This window comes from Aphelocoma coerulescens, chromosome 27 (genome assembly GCF_041296385.1).
Source record: "Aphelocoma coerulescens isolate FSJ_1873_10779 chromosome 27, UR_Acoe_1.0, whole genome shotgun sequence".
NCBI lineage: Eukaryota > Metazoa > Chordata > Aves > Passeriformes > Corvidae > Aphelocoma > Aphelocoma coerulescens.
In genome coordinates, this window is record NC_091040.1 from 1,398,259 (window position 1) to 1,419,089 (window position 20,831).

Below are 20,831 nucleotides of genomic sequence, written 5' to 3' on the forward strand. Positions count from 1 at the left end.
TTCCCTGGGAAAACCGGGAATTAGAAATCATCCGAGGAGAGGGGAGGCCGGATCCGCACGGTCTGAGCATTCCTGCTGTCATTCCCGGCTTTTTTTGGGGGAGAAAAATCTCCTTTTTTTGGGCTCATCCGTCATCATTCCCAATCCCTCCTTTGGCTCCCTTGGGATGCTGCCTTATCCTGGTTTTTTTTGCCTGGAAATCCTCGGTGCCTTTGCTTTGCTCCGTGAATCTCCAGGTGGGAAAGCAAATTCCCTCCAAATCCCGATGTTTTCATCCCGTTTTATCCATGGAAATCTTTGGGAAAAGACAACAACCGTAGGATGCAGGGGGAATTCCCACCTTCGTCCCAGTGAAGAATTCCAAGCTTTTCCCATGTTTCACCTTAAAAACCCCTGGAATTATCCTCGGCATTCCCTGTTTTTTGGGAGATCTGGATGGGCTGGGAAGGAAATAAGGAAGTGCTCGAATTCCAAGCCTGGAATGAGCCAGGAGTTTGTCACCACCTGGAATTTCTTGGATCATCAGGGCTTTAAAAAAAGCAGTTTCCGGGACAAAGTTTCACTTCCCTGCTCCAAACCCTCTGGAAAAGGTGGATTTGGGATAATCCCAGGGATTATTGGGAATTCAGGGAGTTTGGAATATGATCCCAGTAATCCCAAGGAGCATTTGGAGGGGATCTGATCTGTGGGGGAGGATTAACCCTGTGGAAAATCCGGGATGGCTGGGAAAAAAGTGGGAAAAAGGGATTTAACATCGGGAAAAATCAGAGATTTCAGTAGTTCCATTTTGGGATGAGGCTGCAATCCCTGGGAGCGTCAGATCCTGGGAATTTGAGGGCTGAGGATGGGCTGGAGATCGAGATCCCGTTTTTCCTTGGAATAAAGCAGCCGCTGTTGCACGAGGCGATCCTGAGGCTGGAAAATAATTAGGGAATAAACAACAACAACAACAACAAAAAAACCCGGGATTTGAAGCGGGAAAAACCATCCCGGAACGTTGATTGATGAATTAATTAATTACGATCCGCCGACTCCGCTCTGCTCCCAATTAACACCTCCGGAATTAATGGAGTCGCACAGGAGCGGGAATCACCGGGATAATTTTATTAGGACCAAGCAGCGATTTCATTCCCTCTGAACATTCCCGAGTTTTCCCTCCCTCTTTTAAACCCAAACCTTCCAAGAGCTCCTGCATTTTTCCACCTTTTTTTTTTGGTTGCTTTTTAAACCTGGAAGAAATGGCCATTCCCGAAAATTCGCCGCTGTTTTTCCAGGGGCGGGGGAGGATTTCCAGGGAGCCGGGATCGGCGCAGCTAATTAGCGGAATGGTCCCATTATTTATCCAGGGACACCGAGTCCAATAATTGCTATTGCAGCTCGGAAGCGGCTCTGGGATATTAATTCCCGAGCTTTCCTGTCAGCTCCGTACAGTAAAACTTCCAAATGGGCCCCCGAAGGAGCATCAGCTCATTTTCATCCTCCTTTCTCTTCCTTTTTTTTTTCCCGGAGAGCTGCCAGAGTCTCCTTCCATAAAAAAACCGGGAGAACTCATCAGATTTTGCTCCGAAGGAAAAGCTCATTGGTTTTCCCGCTCCTTGACCTTTTCCCGCTTTTCCGCTGGAGGGAAAAGTTTCCTCGGCTTTGGGGGTTGTGCTGGCGGTGGGGTTGTTCCGGGACAATCCGAGGAATGGGGTGTGGCCCTTCCCTCCGGAAGCAGGGAAAAGATGGATCCGTGTCCCCATGGAGAGGATTTTCCATGTTTTGGGTGATTCCCGAAATGTGGGAGATGTTGGGATTTGCTTTTCCCAGAAGTTCTTGGCGCTTATCCCATTTCGCTGCCCATCCCTGAATCCCGGCATTCCCGAGTCTTCCACCCCTGGATGTCATTCCCGAGGTGTGGGAGATGTTGGGATTTGCTTTTCCCAGGAGTTCTTGGCGCTTATCCCATTTCGCCACCCACCCCTGAATGTCATTCCCAAGTTTTTACCCAAGGAGATTCCTGAGGGATTTTCCACTTTTTGGGGCCGGAATTTGGGTGGGAATGAGGGGTTTTATCCAGGAAGATTCCCAAGGAATTTTCCACTCTTTGGGGCTGGAATTTGGGTGGGAATGAGAGGTTTTATCCAGGGGAATTCCTGAGGGACTCTCCACTCTTTGGGGCCGGATTTTGGGTGGGAATGAGGTGGGAATGAGGGGTTTTTCCCATCCAGATTCCCAAGGAATTTTCCACTCTTTGGGGCTGGAATTTGGGTGGGAATGAGGGGTTTTATCCAGGGGAATTCCTGAGGGATTCTGCCACCGCTAGGGTCGGATTCTGGGTGAGAATGAGGGGTTTTTCCCATCCAGATTCTCAAGGGATTCTCCTCTTGCTGTGCCCAAACTTTGGGTGGGAATGAGCTTTTATCCCAACCGGAATTTTCCAAGGAATCCCGACTGATCCTGGAATTAAACCCTTGCAAGTGGCACCACTTCCCTTTCATTGTCCTGATTTTAAACCGATCCCAAATCCCAGAGCTCCCCCAATTCCCAGGATCCGGCTGGGAAAAAAGCGGGAAAAAGGCGATTCCCGGCATTTCCCCCGATCCGGAGCTCCGCCGGCATTTCTCCGCTGGCAGGAGAGGCTCCGAGGGAAGAAATAAAGCCGGGAAGATCCCGTTTTCTCGGGAAAACTCGTAAAGACAGTCGGAATCCGACATAAACAACAATTTACACCCGGCATTTATCCTGGAAATTGCGGTTGCGTGCGGCTCACGCAGGCGGATAAATCATCTTTTATGGGATTCTGCGGAGTTCTTCCAGGGATTCTGCCGAGGTTTAGTGGAATTGGGAGGCTTGGGAAAACGGAGAGCTCCGGGATGAGCCGTTCATCCTGGAAAACATTGGCGCCGAGCGGCTCCCACGTGGAAAAAGATAAAAATCCATCCCTCGGGATTGGCGCTTTTCCTTCAGAAATGGCTTCGGTGAATATTCCAGGGGCTGATTGGGAAAAATTCCCGAGTTTTTTGGGGTATTCCCAGCTTGCGGTGGGAAAAATTGCGCCTCGATCGTGTTAAAAAAGGGATTTATGGATGATTCTCAAGTTTTTTGGTCTTCCTGGCTTGTGCCAATCCCATAAAAAATGGGATTTAGGGATGATTCCCAAGTTTTTTGGGGTGTAATTGGCCCCAGGCAGGGGGGTAAGAGGAAGGAATGTCCCTGGAATTTGCCTCTTTCCATAAAATACCGGGAGAAACGGGTGGATGTGGAAAAATTCCGTCATTCCCGAAGGAAACTCGATGCTGGAGGGAGCCGTGCTGGGAATGTGGGGATAAAATCCGGGAGGTGTCGGACTGAGGGGGAAGTTTGGGATTTCTGGGAGGAGGTGGCAGTGGGAAATCCTCATTCCAGAAAAAGGGATCCCGAAATTCCTTCAAATTCCTTGGGGAGACGCCACCAATCCCTAAAGCTCCTTTTATCCCTAAGGATAAAGCCAGGATCCATGGAAACTTCTCCTCCCCTGTTCCTGTGGTTTGGGAAGGAGCTGGAGCATCCCAAATCCCAGATTTCAGCTCATTCCCTCCTCCAAATTCCCCGTTTTTACCCGGGATCCCTCCAAATCCCAGCCTAAAATCCGATGTCGGTGCAACAAAACATTCCAGGATGGGAAAAACCTTTGGAAATCTGTTGGAAGCAGAGGCCCCTTGTCCTAATTAAGGCCAGGCTCTCATTGATTAATTGCTGTTAATTAGGGGTAATTAATTCCTTTAGCCCGGGATTTTTGGGATCCCTGCTCCAAGTATTCCAGGGGTTTTCCTGGGATGGATCCAGGGCTGCTCCAGCTTTTCCTGCTCCGTTTGGGGTGGGAATGCGGCGTTTAGGGAAGGGGCTGCTCCCATTCCCCACAAAGATAAGGATGGAGCTGCTCAGGGAAGGAGGAAACATTCCCGGCTCCGGAATTTCCATGGGATGGGCCCGGATTTATGGCCGGAGCCTCCGGAGCCGCTTCCTTCCCTCCGGGATGGGATTCCAGGCTGTTCCCAGTGGTGCCAGGGCAGGAAGGAAGGAAGGGAGGGAGGGAGGGAGGGGATCCCAGTGGGATCCGTGGGCACCGGGAACACCCCCGGATCCGGGATATGGAGGTCTGGAAAAGTCGGCTCCGGGATAATTGTGCAGGAATCTTTGTCCCTCTCCTTTTCCCAGTTTTCCCTGGTTTTATCCGTGGATCAGTGATCTGAGCCTGGTCTGGTGGGACAGGCTTGGATCCCTGAGGATTTGCAATTCCTGGAATTCTGGAGTGGCTCCCAGTGCCCCCAAGCTTCCCAAAATCTTGGGGATTTGGGGTTGCTCCCATCCCAACCCCATCCCGTGGCTCCGTGGCTGCGGATCCTCAGGGATCAAGGATTTCTACGGAATCCTCCTGTGGACCTGGAGGAGCCAAAGATGTTCCCGCTCCTTTTTCCCAAGGAAAGGAGTCGGATCCGGCTGCTGGAGGATCAGCCCCATCTTAATTCCCTTAAAACCAGGGAAAAATTCCCGTTGTTTTCCCGCTGGCACTGAGGATCATCCGGCACTTCCCGGGAAAGGTTCACCAGTGTTATCCCGGTTTTCCAGTGGGAGAAAATCCACCATTGGAGAGGGGAAATGGGATTTTCCATGTTTTCCCTGGGATCCAGCACCAGGCAGGGACATTCCCTATCCTTCGGAGCGGCATCCCGAATTTTTCCATCAGGATCTGGAAAGCCAGGACACAGGGAATGCATGGAATTCCCAAGTGGAAGAGGGGAAATCCAGGTGGGATTTGGGGAAGGAATTCCCAGAGGAGCTGTGGCTGCCCCTGGATCCCTGGAATTATCCCTGGGATAACGGGAAGTGTCCCTGCCCATGGAACGGGACGGGATTTAAGGATCCTTCCAACCCAAACCATTCCATGATTCCCTGTTTGGGGTTTTCCCAGTTTTTCCAGCAAAACCTCCCGCAGAAAAACTCCGCGGATTTCTGGGAGCAGCTGGAGCTCTCCCGCCTTTCCCCCGCTCGGCTCCAGGACAATATTCCACAAATATTTGCTCGGGGAAACGAGGAGGTGCCGAAAGAGCCGGAAAATCTCCGGGAGGAGCAATCCAAGCGCACCTGGAATGGGGATTCAGCCCCGCCTGTCGCCATGGCGATAATCTCGGGGTGATTTGGGATGGCTGGGAGCCTTTCCAAAGCGGGAATGGGATAAATCCTGCTGGATGCTGGGCACATCCTGAGGTTTAGGGCTGGTTTTAGGGCTGGTTTTAGGGCTGGTTTTAGGTTTTGGGAATCTTGGGGTCACTGGGAGCTTTTCCAAGGTGGGAAAGGGATAAATCCTGCTGGATGCTGGGCAGGTGTGGGGGGGTTAGGGCTGGGTTTAGGGCCAGTTTTAGGGATGCTTTTAGGGCCAGTTTTAGGGTCGGTTTTAGGGCTGGTTTTAGGATTTGGGGACCCTTGGTGTTCCTGGGATCTTTTCCAAGGCAGGAAATGGATAAATCCTGCTGGATCCTGAGATCTAGTGGTGTTTTAGGGCTGGTTTTAGGGATGTTTTTAGGGCTGGTTTTAGGATTTGGGGAATCTTGGGGTCACTGGGAACTTTTACAAAGTGGGAAAGGGATAAATCCTGCTGGATGCTCAGCAGATCCAGGCTGGTTTTAGGGCTGGTTTTAGGGCCGGTTTTAGGGGTGCTTTTTGGGATGCTTTTAGAATTTTGGGGATCTTGGGGTTCCTGGGATCTTTTCCAAAGCAGGAAACGGATGAATCCAGCTGTGTACCAAGCAGATCCAGCTTGTTTTAAGCCCAGTTTTAGGCCTAAACCCCATCCTCTCCACCTGCCCAACCCTCGTCGTTCCCCGGCAGCGCTTCCCTGCTCCGGGAAACCTCGGCCGCGGTGGAACGACTCCGAGGTGCGGGAATAAAAAATGGGAAGTGTTTAAATGGCGAATGGGTTTCATGTTGCTGTCAGCGCCGAGGGTTTGTTCCCGTTTATAAACTCATCCGTTTGGAATGACATCGCTTTTATGGGAGCCATCAGCCCCGGGTGACGGCGCTGCCGTGTTCCACCATTACTGCCCGATTGGATTTGCACTAAAGGACGGCAATGGCGGCCGTAAATCTCCCGCCCGGAGATTTAGGGCTCCGCTTCCTTCCCGGCGCGCTCCTGGAAGGGGGAATGGAGCCGCTCCCGGTGTTGCTGAGGGATGGAGCTGCTCCCGGTGTTCCTGAGGGATGGAGCTGCTCCTGGAAGGGGGAATGGAGCTGTTCCCGGTGTTCCTGAGGGATGGAGCTGCTCCCGGTGTTCCTGAGGGATGGAGCTGCTCCTGGAAGGGGGAATGGAGCCGCTCCCGGTGTTGCTGAGGGATGGAGCTGCTCCTGGAAGGGGGAATGGAGCCGCTCCCGGTGTTGCTGAGGGATGGAGCTGCTCCTGGAAGGGGGAATGGAGCCGCTCCCGGTGTTGCTGAGGGATGGAGCTGCTCCCAGTGTTCCTGAGGGATGGAGCTGCTCCTGGAAGGGGGAATGGAGCTGCTCCTGGTGTTCCTGAGGGATGGAGCTGCTCCTGGTGTTGCTGAGGGATGGAGCTGCTCCTGGAAGGGGGAATGGAGCTGCTCCCGGTGTTGCTGAGGGATGGAGCTGCTCCCGGTGTTCCTGAGGGATGGAGCTGCTCCTGGTGTTCCTGGAAGGGGGAATGGAGCCGTTCCTGGTGTTCCTGAGGGAGGGAGACATTCCTGGTGTTGCTGAGGGATTGAGCTGCTCCTGATGTTCCTGAGGGATGGAGCCACTCCCGGTGTCCCTGAGGGATGGAGCTGCTCCTGGTATTCCTGGAAGGGGGAATGGAGCTGCTCCTGGTGTTGCTGAGGGATGGAGCCGTTCCCGGTGTTGTGGAAGGGGGAATGGAGCCATTCCCGGTGTTCCTGAGGGATGGAGCCATTCCCAGTGTTTCTGGAAGGGGGAATGGAGCCATTCCCAGTATTCCCAAGGGATGGAGTCATTCCCGGTGTTCCTGAGGGATGGAGCTGTTCCCGGTGTTCCTGGAAGGGGGAATGGAGCCGTTCCTGGAAGGGGGAATGGAGCCATTCCCGGTGTTCCTGAGGGATGGAGCTGAGCCCCCGGGGTGGGAGGTGGGTGGAGAGCAGGGAGAGGTTTGATCGCGCTCCTTGGAATTCCATAAAAAACGGGGAAAGTGGAGAGGAGAAGAACACTTGGAATTTCATAAGAAACAGGGAAGGTAGGGAAGTTAATTCTGCCCAGTCTCGTCCTTGAAATTCCATAAAAACCAGGGGAAATGGGGAAGAGAAAACACAATTTAGTTCTGCTCCATGAAATTCCAGAAGAAGTGGGGAAAGTGGGAAGAGAAGAACATTCCGGGAGGGCAGATCCTGCCCTGGCTCGGGATGGGGTTGGGATGCATTAATCTCAAACTTTGGACCCCTCGGGGAAGGGGTGAAGGAGTTGCATTCCCATGGGAATGGTCCAGGCCAGAGCAGAGATCCTGGAATGTCCCCCCATCCCTGTGGCCATCCCGGCTTTTCCCTCTCCGGGTTTCCAACGGATGTTTAGGAATTCTCTGTGGTAAATGGGGCCTTCGGTATTCCTGGAAAACCTGGGATGAGTCTCCAAGTGCTGCTCTTGCCTTTGCCTTGGTTCATTCCCAGCCGGCCACCGATCCAAGAATTCCTGCTGGGTATTCCCAGAGCTTTCCATGCCCTGGGAATGCTGTCCCAGCCCCAGGAAATATCATGGATTCATTATCCCTTCCCATCCTCCCTCTCCCGTCGCTTTGCTGTCACTCCCGCCTGGATTTCCTTGTGTTTTCCAAGGATTTTTTGGTTATTTGGCATCACTTGGCTGATTCCCCCCTCCTGGAGATCCCTCAATCCCGCAGGACTCTCATTCCAGCCCCTCTGGAAGCAAATCCCGTGGTTTTATCCACGAGCAGCACAAAGACCCCTCCCCAGCTCCCCCCGCTCCGTGGATTTTTCCCTCTTTTTCTTTTCCTTAATTCACTCTCCGGCGAGTTCCTGATTGACTCCGAGACCAATTAAAGGAAAATTTAATGGGAGAATGGATGAACTCCCCGAGGTTTCCCGGCCATCCATCACTTTTTTATAGCAGGAGCCGGGAAGGAGCTCATAACTTCCCGCTGGGAATGGGATAATGAAGAGGGCACGGAGAGGATTCCCGGGGACTGTCAGGATGGAGCTCCAGGCTGGGATTTACCGCCCCGATCCCGGCGTTCCGGGCGCCGGAGTGACCCCCGTGGAGGCTGGATAAAGGTGGGATAATGGGATGGATCCCAAAGAACCAGCTCTGATCCGTCTCATCCCTGGTTTTTAACTGGGGTTGAGGTGTTGGCTCCGTGTTCCCCCATTCTGTGAATCCCGGGAATCCGCGGGTGCCAGGCCGTCCCTGGGATTGGGAAGGAGGCCGCTGGATCTATCCCTGAGAGCTGGAATGGGAGTTGGGATAATGGGATGGATCCCAAGGAACTATCCCGGCTCCATCTCGTTCCCATTCCAAAGTGGGGTCCAGGTTGGCTCTGTGTTCCCCCATTCCATGAATCCCGGGAATCCACACATTCCAGGCTGGATGGACTGGAGTGCTCCAGGCTGGGATTTCCTGGCCCAATCCCAGCCTCCCAGCAGCTGCAATGGGAGCTGGGATAATGGGATGGATCCCAAAGAACCAGCCCGGCTCCATCTTGTTCCCATTCCAAAGTGGGGTCCGGGTTGGCTCTCCCTGCATCTCCCATTCCATGAATCCTGGGAATCCGCGGGTGCCAGGCCGTCTCTGGGATTGGGAAGGAGGCCGCTGGATTTATCCCTGAGAGCTGGAACGGGAGCTGGGATAATGGGATGGATCCCAAGGAACCATCCCGGCTCCCTCTCGTTCCCATTCCGAGGTGGGGTCCGGGTTGGCTCCGTGTTCCCCCATTCCATGAATCCCGGATTTTGTGGGGATGAGTTTGTCTTCCCGAGGCTCAGGAGCGCTGGGAGGCTTCCAGAGGAGCGTTTTCCCTCTGCGATGGATCAGAAAGGAGAGGGAGGAGGCAAAGGCAGGAAAAGCGACATTTCCCTCATGGATTCGGGGGACAAAGTCCTCCAAAACTTGGGGGAAAAAATTCCCGTCTCCAACAGGAACGCGCCGCCATTCCCGCCGGATTTTCCCTCTGCCGACAGACGGGAATTCCCATCCCAAACCCTGCAGCCCTGACAGGGATTTATGGATATTCCCAAGGCTCCCAAGCTGGCCTCGCTGGCTGTGACCCCTCCAGCAGTGCCTGGCCCATCCCACGTCCCATTCCAGCTGGGAATCCCGCCTTGGGAACATCCAGGGCCTGCTGGGGTCGGCCTTTGGGGTGGCCAGTGATGGATGGGCCGTGTCCCGCCGTCCCCACGTCCCTGCCCGCGCCTCGCTGAGCTCCCCGGGGCTGCCATCGTCCATCCGTCACCGCCGGACAGCTCCAGGCCGGGATGGATCGTTGGCATCGATCCTGGTTTTCCTCCCCGGATATCCCGAATCCCCCGCTCGTCATCTGCCAATCCCGTGAAGGGTCTGGCCAGCCGGGGGGGATTTCGGGGGGAGGGAGCTCTGAGCCGGGCCTGGGGCAACGGAGCCGTCGCGGCTCTGCCGCTCCGTGGATCCGGGAGGTGACGGAGGCGGGAGCTCCGAGGTGCTTCTGGAAGGTTCGGAGGTTCTCCGGTGCTTTCCGAGCTTCTCTGCTGGGCTCTGGGGTGTTTGGGGGGCTCAGAAGGTTCTGCGGGGGGCTCAGAGCGTCTGTGAGGTGTTCTGAGGGTCCCTGGTGGGCTCAGGGCTGGGTTTGGAAGGCTTGGGAGCTCTGTGGTGGCCCCAGGGGCGTCATGATGGGCTCGGAGGTTCCCTGGTGGGCTCGGAGGTTCTCTGGTGGGCTCGGGGGTTTTCTGGTGGGCTCAGGGGTGGTTCTGGAAGGCTCAGAAGGTTTTGTGATGGGCTTGGAGGTTCTCTGGTGGGCTCAGGAGTTCTCTGGTGGGCTCAGGGGTGGTTTTGGAAAGCTCAGGGGTTTTGTGATGGGCTCGGAGGTTCTCTGGTGGGCTCAGAGGTTCCCTGGTGGGCTCAGAGGTTCCTTGGTGGGCTCAGAGGTGGTTTTGGAAGGCTCAAGGGTTTTGTGATGGGCTCAGGGGTTCTCTGGTGGGCTCAGGGGTTCTCTGGTGGGCTCGGAGGTTCTCTGGTGGGCTCAGGGGTTCTCTGGTGGGCTCAGGGGTTCCCTGGTGGGCTCAGGGGTGGTTCTGGAAGGCTCTGAGAAGCCGGGATGGTCTCAGGGGGGATGGGATGATCTCAGAAGGTCTCTCCTGGGCTCAGGGGGGGGGTTTGGAAGGCTCAGAGGTTTTGTGGTGGGATCCGAGCTCTTGTGATGGTTCCTGAGGTTCTGTGAGGGTCTCAAGGGTGTTCCTGGAAGGCTCAGAAGGTTCTGGGGTGGGCTCTGAGATGGTCTCTCCCAAAATCCCATCCTGGACCTATGGGGCTCCCAAAATCCCATCCTGGACCTGGGGGGCTCCCAAAATCCCATCCTGGACCTGGGGGGCTCCCAAAATCCCATCCTGGAGCTGCAGGGATCTCTGGGATTCCCAAAATCCCCATCTTGGATTTCTGGGGTTCCCAAAATCCCCATCCAGAGCTTTGGGACTCCCAAAATCCCATCCTGGACCTGTGGGGCTCCCAAAATCCCCATCCCGGACCTCTGGGGCTCCCAAAATCCCCATCCCAGAGCTTTGGGACTCCCAAAATCCCATCCTGGACCTGTGGGGCTCCCAAAATCCCATCCTGGACCTGGGGGGGCTCCCAAAGTCCCCATCCCGGACCTGTGGGGCTCCCAAAATCCCCATCCTGGAGCTGCAGGGATCTCTGGGATTCCCAAAATCCCCATCCCAGAGCTTTGGGACTCCCAAAATCCCCATCCCAAATCCACAGGCCCTTCCCACCCCCACCCAAATCCCATTCCCCATCCCAGTGGGATTCGATCCGGAGGCACCAGGGGAGGGAAAAACACCTTAAAAACGGCCGAGGAGATGGAAAGCGCCGGCAGCTCCCATTTTTCAGCCATAATTCCATAATAAAAGTAACGGGATAATGATTTTTTTTTGTTTCCCGGGATGATATGAAAGGCCGGGATATCGATCCGACGGTTCCCGGGCCTCGGATGGAGCCGCGGTTTTTGACGGAGAGAGCAATAAAATCCTCCCTTTTCCAATTTCGGGGCCCCATAAATGTCAGCAGGGTGACAAATTCCCGGAGATGTCCCCGTCCCTCCCTTCCCAGGGAATGGGGGAATGAGGGAATGAGGGGAAAGTTTGGGATCATCCCGGCTCGGATCCGGGCTGGGAAGAGGCTGCGTTCCCATGGGAGAAACCTGCTGGGGTTCTGTTTAATCCCAAATCCCCATCCTTGGGTTTTAGGATAAGGTCCCAATGTCCCACCTGGATCCAGAGCTCTGATCCCACCTGGATTTTGGGATAAGGTCCCAATGTCCCCTCCGGATCTGGAGCCCAGATCCCACCTGGGTTTGGGGTCCCAAAGCCCTGATCCAACTGGGATTTTGGGGTCCTGGAGCTCTGATCCAGCCTGAATTTTGGGATAAAGTCCCGTTGTCCCCTCTGAGTCCTGGATCCCTGATCCAACCTGGATTTGGGGTCTCAATGTCCCCCCTGGATCCAGAGCCCTGATCCCACCTGGATTTTGGGATGAGGTCCCAATGTCCCCCCTGGATCCAGAGCCGTGATCCCACCTGGATTTGGGGTCTCAAAGCCCTGATCCAACTGGGATTTTGGGATCTGGAGCCCAGATCCCACCTGGATTTGGGGTCCTTGAGCCCTGATCCCACCTGGATTTCTATCCAAAAATCCCCAAACCCCACCACATTTGGAGCTTTTCCCGATCCGTACCATCCCGGATTTATGACTTGGTGGGAATCTGAGCTGCCATAAAAAGCAGCTCCTGTTTTTTTCCGGCCCCGCCATCCTTTATCCGCTGTCACTTCCCACATTTCCAGAGGCGGATGCGGCCGCAGCGATCGATGTTTTGTTTTATCTCCCTTTTTTTCCCAATAATTTTTTTAATCATTTCTCCCGCGGATAAATAATTCCCGGGAAAGCCGCGCTCAGCACTTTCGGAGAGGGGAAAAACGATGAGGTCAGGAGAGGGAAAAGCGGGAGCGGAGCCGGCGCTTCCATCGGCATTCCCAGAGGGAATGGGGCCAGCCTCACATTGGGGATAAAGGGGTGTGGAGGGATGGGGATGGGAATGGGGACAGGGATAGGAACAGGGATGGGAACAGGGATGGGAACAAGGACAGGGATGGGAGTGGGAATGGGAATGGGGACAGGGATGGGAACAGGGATGGGAACAGGGATGGGAACAGGGATGGGAATGGGGACAGGGATGGGAGTGGGAATGGGAACGGGGACAGGGATGGGAACAGGGACAGGGATGGAGATGGGAACAGGGATGGGGAGACAGGGATGGGGATGGGAACAGGGATGGGGATGGGGACAGGGACAGGGATGGGGACAGGGATGAGAACAGGGATGGAGATGGGCACAGGGATGGGAACAGGGATGGGGACAGGAACAGAGATGGGGACCTGGCAACCCCTCCTACGCTTCCCTTGGAATTCCCAGTGGGAATGGGAGCATGGAGGTGCTGCCATCCTAAAACTGGGGGAAAAGGGGTTTTGGAGGGATAGGAATGGGAACAGGGATGGGAACAGGGATGGGAACAGGGATGGGAATGGGAACAGGGACAGGAATAGGAAGAGGGGTGGGAATGGGAACAGGGATGGGAATGGGAACAAGGGTCGGAACAGGGATGGGAACAGGGATAGGGATGGGAACAGGGACAGGAATGGGAACAGGGATAAGGATAGGGACAGGGATGGGTCCAAGACCCTCCAATGTCCCCTGGGCTGAGCTGAGCATGGATTTAAGGAAAATGGGATCAGGAGAAGCCAGACTTGACCAGTTTAACACCAAACCGGGAGCTGGGAAATTCCAATTTCCCCCAGTTCTGGTTTTAGGATTTTTTTCCCCTCTCTGGTCCCCTCCTCTCTGGGATTTTTAGGATAAAAAGCTCCAGGATTGGGAGTGAGATCCCAGAAAATTCAATTTCCCACAGATTCCAACCCGGCTTGGGGCAGAGGTTTGGGGTGTCCGTTTGGGGGGGGGGGGGGGAATTTTTGGGGTGGAAATTTGGGAAGGGGGGTCCAAGGAATCAGCACAGCCCCTTTTGGGTGGAAAATTGGGAATTGGGATCCCGACCGGGGTTTCCGGCCCCTTTTGAGATGGGAAATTTGGGAATTGGGATCCCGAAAAGCGTTCCCAGTCCTTTTTTGGGGTGGGATTTTGGGAATTGGGAGCGCAGCCGGGGTTCCCAGCCCGTTTCTGGGGCGGAAATTTGGGATTTGCGATCCCAGCCCCCGCCGCCGCTCCCGCCGGGGCCGCTCCCGCTCCCGACTCCAATCCTGAGCTTCTGCTGCTTCCTTGTGGCAAAATCCTGGAATGACACGGCCCTTCCCCGATTCCTGCCCCGGGACACAACCCCAAACCCCGGGAGCGTCCCTTGGGAGCAGCTCCAGGGTTGGGATCTGCGGCCTTGGAGCCTCGGGAGGGAAATCCCTCAGCCGCGTCCGTCCCTGCGCTGACCTCTGGTATTCCAAGTGGGAATTCTGCCCGCGAGCCCTTCCCGGAGGCCGTAAATATTCCCGGGAAGGCGATGGGAGCACTTGATTTTCCTGGGATGAGTTTTTAAAGAGCCGGGATGTGACCCCGGAGTCCGGGTGGGAATTCCCGGGATATTTATGGCCGAGAGGTTCTTTAATTCCCTTCCTTTTATTCCCGAATTTTAGCGCCGGATTAAACGTGGAATTCCCGCTCTGTGCCAGCCTCAGCTCCCCAAAGTTTGGGATTTTCCCTGGGATCGCTACCCCGTGTCTCCTTTTCGCTGTTGGGAGTGAGGAGAAGGGATAGGGATGATCCCACTGGGATTTGGGATTGGCACCCCCGGCTCAGCAAATCCTGAGCTTCTCCCATCCCAAATCCTGGTTATCCATGGCCAGGGGAGCTTCATCCCTCTGGGATTGGTTCATGGGCGGCTCCTGACCCTGGAGCCCTTCCCAGAGGGAAAAAAGGGATGGGATGGGATGGGATGGGATGGGATGGGATGGGATGGGATGGGATGGGATGGGATGGGATGGGATGGGATGGGATGGGATGGGATGGGATGGGATGGGATGGATGAGGGCTGTGACCAGAGGGGTCCCCGGAGGGGCTCCAGACCCTCTGGAAAACTGGGAATGAGTGGGAAGAGCAGCCCTGGGGTTTGATCTCCAGCTTTTCCAAAGGGGAATTAGGGAGCAAATCCTGGCGGGAATGAGAATGATGGAAATTATGGGAATGACCCCTGGAGGGGCTCTGGACCCTCTGGAAAACCGGGAATGCAGCGCTGGGAGTTTGATCTCCAGGTGCCCCATAGCAGCTTTTCCAAAGGGGGATTGGGATCAAATCCCAGCGGGAATGGGAATGATGGGAATGATGGAAATTATGGGAATGACCCCCCCTTCCCACCCTCCCTCCTCCACACCCTCCTTTGGGGGCCGAGGGGTCTCTGGAGGAGCTCAGGACCCTCTGGAAAACCGGGAATGCAGCGCTGGGAGTTTGATCTCCAGGTGCCCCACAGCAGCTTTTCCAAAGGGGAATTAAGGATCAAATCCTGGCAGGAATGGGGTGTGTGGGGGGGTCCCCCTCTCCCTCCCCTCCGGAGCCGCGGGGTGAAAGCTGAAAGTTGAAGAGTCCAAAGCCGTCATTCCCGACTTTCAGCCGGCGCTGGGAAAGGGAAATATTTGGATAAGGCGCGATCCGGAGCTGCCGCTGTTTACAAATCCCGATCCCACATCAAACGCGGCTCCCTTTGGGAAGCGCTTCCCGCTCTCCCGGCTCCTTTCGGGAGCTGTCACGGGAATTATTTGATGTTTCCCTCTCTCCTTTGTTTGTTTACATCCATTAAAGTCGGGAAAATCCATCAAATCCGTGGCTCCGGCCGCCCTCTCCTGGCGCGCGTGCGGCCGCAGGTGCGGAGCGGCCGGGAATGATGGAGGATCCATTTGTCCCGCGGGGCGTGCGCATGGAATGACACATTCCCGATAAATCCCGGCCCCGCTCCCGCCCTTTCCCCTTCCCCCGGCCGTGATGGATGAGCTCCTTATCGGGAACATGGAGGAGCCGTGGCCGCGCTCCAGCCGCGCTTCCCGGCCGGATGCGGGGGCAGAGGGGTGATCCCGGCGCTCCGCGGATTCCAGGGATGCGCTGGGATTTATGGAAGCTGTTTGCCATGGATGGAATCCCAAGAAATGCTGGGTTCCCCCCTGGATTTGCTCTGCTGGGGGAGTTATCCTAAGTTTGTCGCCTCTGGAATTCCTGAGTTTGCCACCTCCAGAATTCCCAGATTTGTTGCCTCTGGAATTCCCGAGTGAGCCGCCTCTGGAATTGCCGGGATTCCCTTGGGGGATCCCTGGGTGATCCCAAAGGGGGGAATCCCAAGGTTGAGCCCGGCTCTGGCTCTCGGGTGGGATATTCCAGTGGGATTCCTGCGGGATTCAAGGCCTGGGAGGTGGTTTGGGATTGCTGGGATGGGGTTGGGGGCTGGGATGAGGATGAGGATGAGGATGAAGGAAGAGGATGAGGATGAAGGATCAGGATTGGGATCAGGATCAGGATGAGGATCAGGATCAGGACTGGAATCAGGATGAGGACGAAGGAAGAGGATGAAGATCAGGATCAGGATGAGGATGAGGATAAGGATCAGGATCGGGATCAGGATGAGGATGAGGATGAGGATGAAGGATTTAGGACGGACTTCCCATGGCTGAGCTGGACCCATCTGACCAAAGTCCCGCCTAAATTCCAGACTGGATTTCCCATGGGACAATCCCATCCCCGTGGTTTCCAGCAGGAAGTTGGGATGAAGGCTCTGAGGAGCTGCTCCATCCCCATTCCCGCAGCACTGATCCTGCTGCCCTTCCCTCTTGGGATTCATCCCTGCTCCCATCAGAATTCCCTAAAATCCGATCCCGATCTTATCATTCCCTGCCTTTCCCTAAAATCTGATCCCGATTTTGTCATTCCCTGCCTTTCCCTAAAATCCAATCCTGATTTTATCCCTCCTCATCTTCCCTTTATTTTTTCCCATCCCTAATTTTGTATTCAGTAGATTTCGGAGACCTGGATCCGCATGGAACCCCTGGAATTTTCGGGCACTTGGGAGCTTTTCCAAGAGGAAGCAGCCAGCTCATTTTTCCTGGTTTTTTTTCGTTTGCTTTTTTCGAAGCAGCTCCTGGCACCTCATTAATCCCTGGGATTGTTTTGACTCTGGGAAACTCCCACTCTTCCCTAATGGAAAAGGTTTCATCCCATTGCCCCCGGATCAGCCAACACCGGAGGCTCCGGGATCCTCCTCTTCCACCTCCGGAGCTCCAGGGATGCTCCCTGTTCCCAATTCCCACCTGGGAGGATTCCCAGACCCCAGATTTCCCAGATTTCGGGATTCCAGACCTTGGGAAGAACAAAAAGGCAGATGGAGAAGGGGAAATCGTGGGAATATCGGGAAAAATGCGGTGTGGGATTCCAGGAGGGAAGGGGATCCATCGGATCCTTGAGTGACAACGTCCAGGCTTGGATTGTGTCCGAGCCGAGATTCCAGCTCGGAATAAACACCTGGAGCTGCAATCCCGGGAATGTTCCTGTCCCATCTGGGCGTGGCAGGAGATGGATGAGGCTTCCCAGACCATTCCCAGGAAATGGGACCTCCAAAGCCATTCCCGGAAAATGGGGCCTCGCCATTCCCAGAAAATGGGGCCTTACCATTCCCAGGAAAATGAGGCCTCCAAGGCCTCTCTATTCCTGGGAAAATGAAGGATCCAAAGCCATTCCCAGGAAAATGAAGGATCCCAAGTCATTCCCAGAAAAACGAGGCCTCCAAGGCCTCTATTCCTGGGAAAATGAAGGATCCAAAGCCATTCCCGGAAAATGGGGCCTCGCCATTCCCAGGAAAATGAGGCCTCCAAGGCCTCTCTATTCCCAGGAAAATGAAGGATCCAAAGCCATTCCCGGGAAAATGAAGGATCCAAAGCCATTCCTGGGAATTGAAGGATCCAAAGCCATTCCCAGGAAAATGAAGGATCCAAAGCCATTCCCAGAAAAACCAGACCTCCAAGTCCTCCCCATTCCCGGGAAATTGAAGCCTCCCAGGCCATTCCCGGGAAAATGAGGCCGTCGGGCTAACGAGGAATGGTCGGAGCACACCTGAACGCTCCGGTGGAGCCGGAGGAAAAGTCGGGATTTACGGAGTCCCCGCGCCGACAGGAAAGGACGGGAAATTTATCATGGATTAGGGAATTAATGGGGATAAATTCCCGCCCGCTGATGGATGGGACGGACGCTCCATTAGGGAATGATTCAGGATTTTCCGGCTCGCTGTGGATCAGAGCCGGGGTCGGAATGTTGGGATGAGGGAGAGAGGGAACAGGGAAGGAATTCCAGGGATTTCGGAGTTCTGGATTCCCGGATTTGTGTTTTTATCCCTTTATTTGTCACGGTTCTGTTTTCCCAATTTTCCTGAGCCTTTTCCGATCCGATCGGCTCCTCCCTAATCCCATCCATTTATTTAAGGAGTCTCCCTTATTCCGATTTTCCAGCTGGGAAACCGAGGCACGGAAAAGTGGGAATGATCGGAGCTCCTGCTGGAGCTGGAGAGGATCCAAGCTCCGGCAAATGCCGGGAGTCAAGCTGGGATGGGGGGCTTGGAAAACCCTTGGTGGGAATTGTGGGGTGGGAATGTTTCAGGTTTGTTCCTACCCAAATTTCAGGATTCCAGCTGGGATGGGGCCTGGAAAAGCCTGGTTTAGTGGGAAACGCGGAGTGGCTGAGGTGTAATGGTTCATTCCCACCCAAATCCCAGGATTTGAGCCAGGATGGAGCCTTGGAGCGCCCTGGTTTAGTGGGAATTATGGGATGGCTGAGCTTTGAGGTTCATTCCCACTCAAATCCCAGGATTTAAGCCAGGATGGAGCCTTGGAGCGCCCTGGTTTAGTGGGAATTATGGGATGGCTGAGCTTTGAGGTTCATTCCCACTCAAATCCCAGGATCTGAGCCAGGATGGAGCCTTGGAGCGCCCTGGCTTAGTGGGAATTATGGGATGGCTGAGCTTTGAGGTTCATTCCTACCCAAATCCCGGGATTTCACCACCAATATCCCAGCTCTGCGTCCCTAAGGAAAGGGGCTGGAAACCTTGGAATGTGGCAGTGGGAAATTCCAAGATTTCCCTTTGCTCTGCTCCCTGTAGGCCTGGAAGAGATCCCAAGGCCCGTCCAGGATTCCGGGAATATTTTGAAGCAAGGATACCTGGAGAAGAGATCCCGAGGTAAAACCTGGAATTAGCCGACAAGTTCCAGAATTGTCACCTCAGAATTCGGGAAAATCCCAAATTTCCAGCCTAAAAACCAGCAGGAAACCCCAGGAAATCCATGGATTTCCCCAGGCCGCAGCTTCCAGGTTTTTCCAAGGCCCTGCTGGATCCATTCCCTTTTCCAGAGCATCCAAATGCATCCAAATTAAAGCTTGGAATTAAATTAAGCTGGGCCCAGGCCTGGAGGGCAAAACTAATGAGGAGAAAAAAGCGGGAGAAGCTCCGGGGATTCGGGAGCATCCCAGGGTTAATGCGGAGATAAGAGCAGGGCTCGGAATCAGCCTCGGCCTTATCTCGCTTTTCCTGTGAAAGCCACAAATTATTCCCTTCCCTAATCCGATTTCGTCGGGAATTATTTATGGGAAGAGGCAGAAACAGCTCCCGGTTATTCCCTGAGCTGAGCTCAGAGCTGGGCCTGGCTTAACTCCCGCTGAGCTCGGGCTTAAAGACGTTTGACGGAGATTTAACCCCGAGCGCGTTGCCTGCCATGAGAAACGCATCCCAAAGGAATGGAAAGGAGGATTTCTCCAGCTTTTTTCCCGATTTTCTCCCTCTTTTCCCGATTTTCTCCCTCTATTCCTGATTTTTCCCGCTTTTCCCAGTTTTTTTTTCCCTGTTCCAGAGCCCAGCTTTTTCGGCTCCGTGTGGCACAAGCGCTGGTGCGTCCTCACCCAAAGGAATTTCTTCTACTACGCCAACGAGAAAAGTGAGTGGGAAAAGAATTCCCAACTTTCGGGAGGCTCGGGGCACGGAAAAGAGGGATGGGATCAAATCCCACCCTGGAAAACCCCAACTCCCGGCTCCTGGAAGGGTAAATCCCGGCTGGCTTGGGTTGATTTCCCACCCGAATTCCGACTGGATGGATAAGGAATGAGGGGAAAGGGATGGAAATGAAAGAATTCCAAGGTTTTCCTGATCCCTGGGTTGGGATTCAGCCCCAGGAGGGCCTGGATGGGAAATTTTCCAATCGTGCTCCATCGGATCCATGGGAATCGGGATTCCAGCGGAGTTTGGCGCCGGGGAATTGATGGATTTCCTCCTTCCCGCCCAAAACCAGCAGGAAAACCGGGAATAAACCACCCAAATCCATGGATTGCACCCAGCGGGGATGGGAATAAACTCCCATGGGATGGAGATGAGGCTTTGTCCCTTTTCCAGGCCCTTTATCCAGGGATTTCCAGCCCTTTCTGATCCCAGAAAAGATTCCCAACTCCAAAATTGGGGATTTGGGAATTTTGGGGAAAAACAGGAATTCAGCCTTTTCCAAAGGGTGTCCAGAAGGCAACGGAGGGAAGGAAATTCCATGGGAATTCCATGGGATGGGATCCTCCTGGCATCCCTCTGGAATTTTGGTTGGGATTTTTGAGTGCAGCTGCCTGGAATCTGCTCCCACAAATCCTGGAGGAAATTCCCATGGAAAAAAAACTGATCCAGGAGGGAAAAAAAGCCCTGCCAGGAATGGGGAATTCCACCATCGGACATCCACAATTCCCAAAGATCTTCCCCAAAGTATTCCCCTCCCCCCCCCCCAGCATTCCATGGATGCATTCCCAGCAGGAATAAGCATTGGTATCAGGTTTTCCCGATTTTCTGCTGTTCCCATCTCCTGAGGATGAAAAGGGACAATTCCTTGGAATGGGAAATTTTATGGCATTCCCTTGGGATTTCCTTCCCTTGGAGCAAAGGGAATTTCCCCGGTCATTTTCCCATTCCCAGATTTTTCCTGGTCATTTTCCCATTCCCAGAATTTCCCCGGCCATTCCGCCTTTCCCAAAATTTCCTGGACTTTTTTCCTTCCCCGCCATTTCCTGGCTGTTTCCCATTCCCAGAATTTTCCTGCTCCGTGCCTCAGTTTCCTTCTGTGTCCAGGGCTGGGAAAAAGGTGGAAAATCCCGAATTTCCGGCAATTCCCTTTTCCCAGGCAAGCAGCCCAAAGGCTCCTTTCCCATCGAGCGCTACCAGGCCCGCTTGGCTGCCCAGCTCCGGAAAGATTCCCGGAAAAAATGCTGCTTCGAGCTGCTGTGTCCCGGAAAACGCTCCTACGAGGTGGGAACCAGTGGGAAATGGGAATTTGGGGGGGAAATGGGAATTTTGGGGAAAAAAATAGGAATTTTGGGGGGGAAAAGGGGAATTTTGGGGGAAAATGGGTATTTTGAGGGAAAAAAAGGGAATTGTGCAGGGGAAATGGGAATTTTGGGGGGGAATGGGAATTTCAGGGGAAAAAATTGGGAATTTTGGGGGGGAGATGGGAATTTTGAGGGGAAAAAGGGAATTTTGGGGGGAAAATGGGAATTTGGGGGGGGGAATGGGAATTTTGAGGGGGAAATGGGAATTTCGGGGGGGAAATGGGAATT

General features: G+C 54.4%; 1 protein-coding gene across 1 annotated transcript in view; it reads left to right on the forward strand.

The window, feature by feature from the left end:
• The window catches only part of SKAP1 (src kinase associated phosphoprotein 1), a 103,185-nt gene that overhangs the window by 56,427 nt on the left and 25,927 nt on the right, over positions 1–20,831 (forward strand). Inside the window, exons 5-7 of the mRNA XM_068996524.1 lie at positions 18,355–18,432; positions 19,100–19,183; positions 20,399–20,523. Coding sequence (XP_068852625.1) covers positions 18,355–18,432; positions 19,100–19,183; positions 20,399–20,523 — 287 coding nt within the window. The remainder of the gene's footprint in view (positions 1–18,354; positions 18,433–19,099; positions 19,184–20,398; positions 20,524–20,831) is intronic.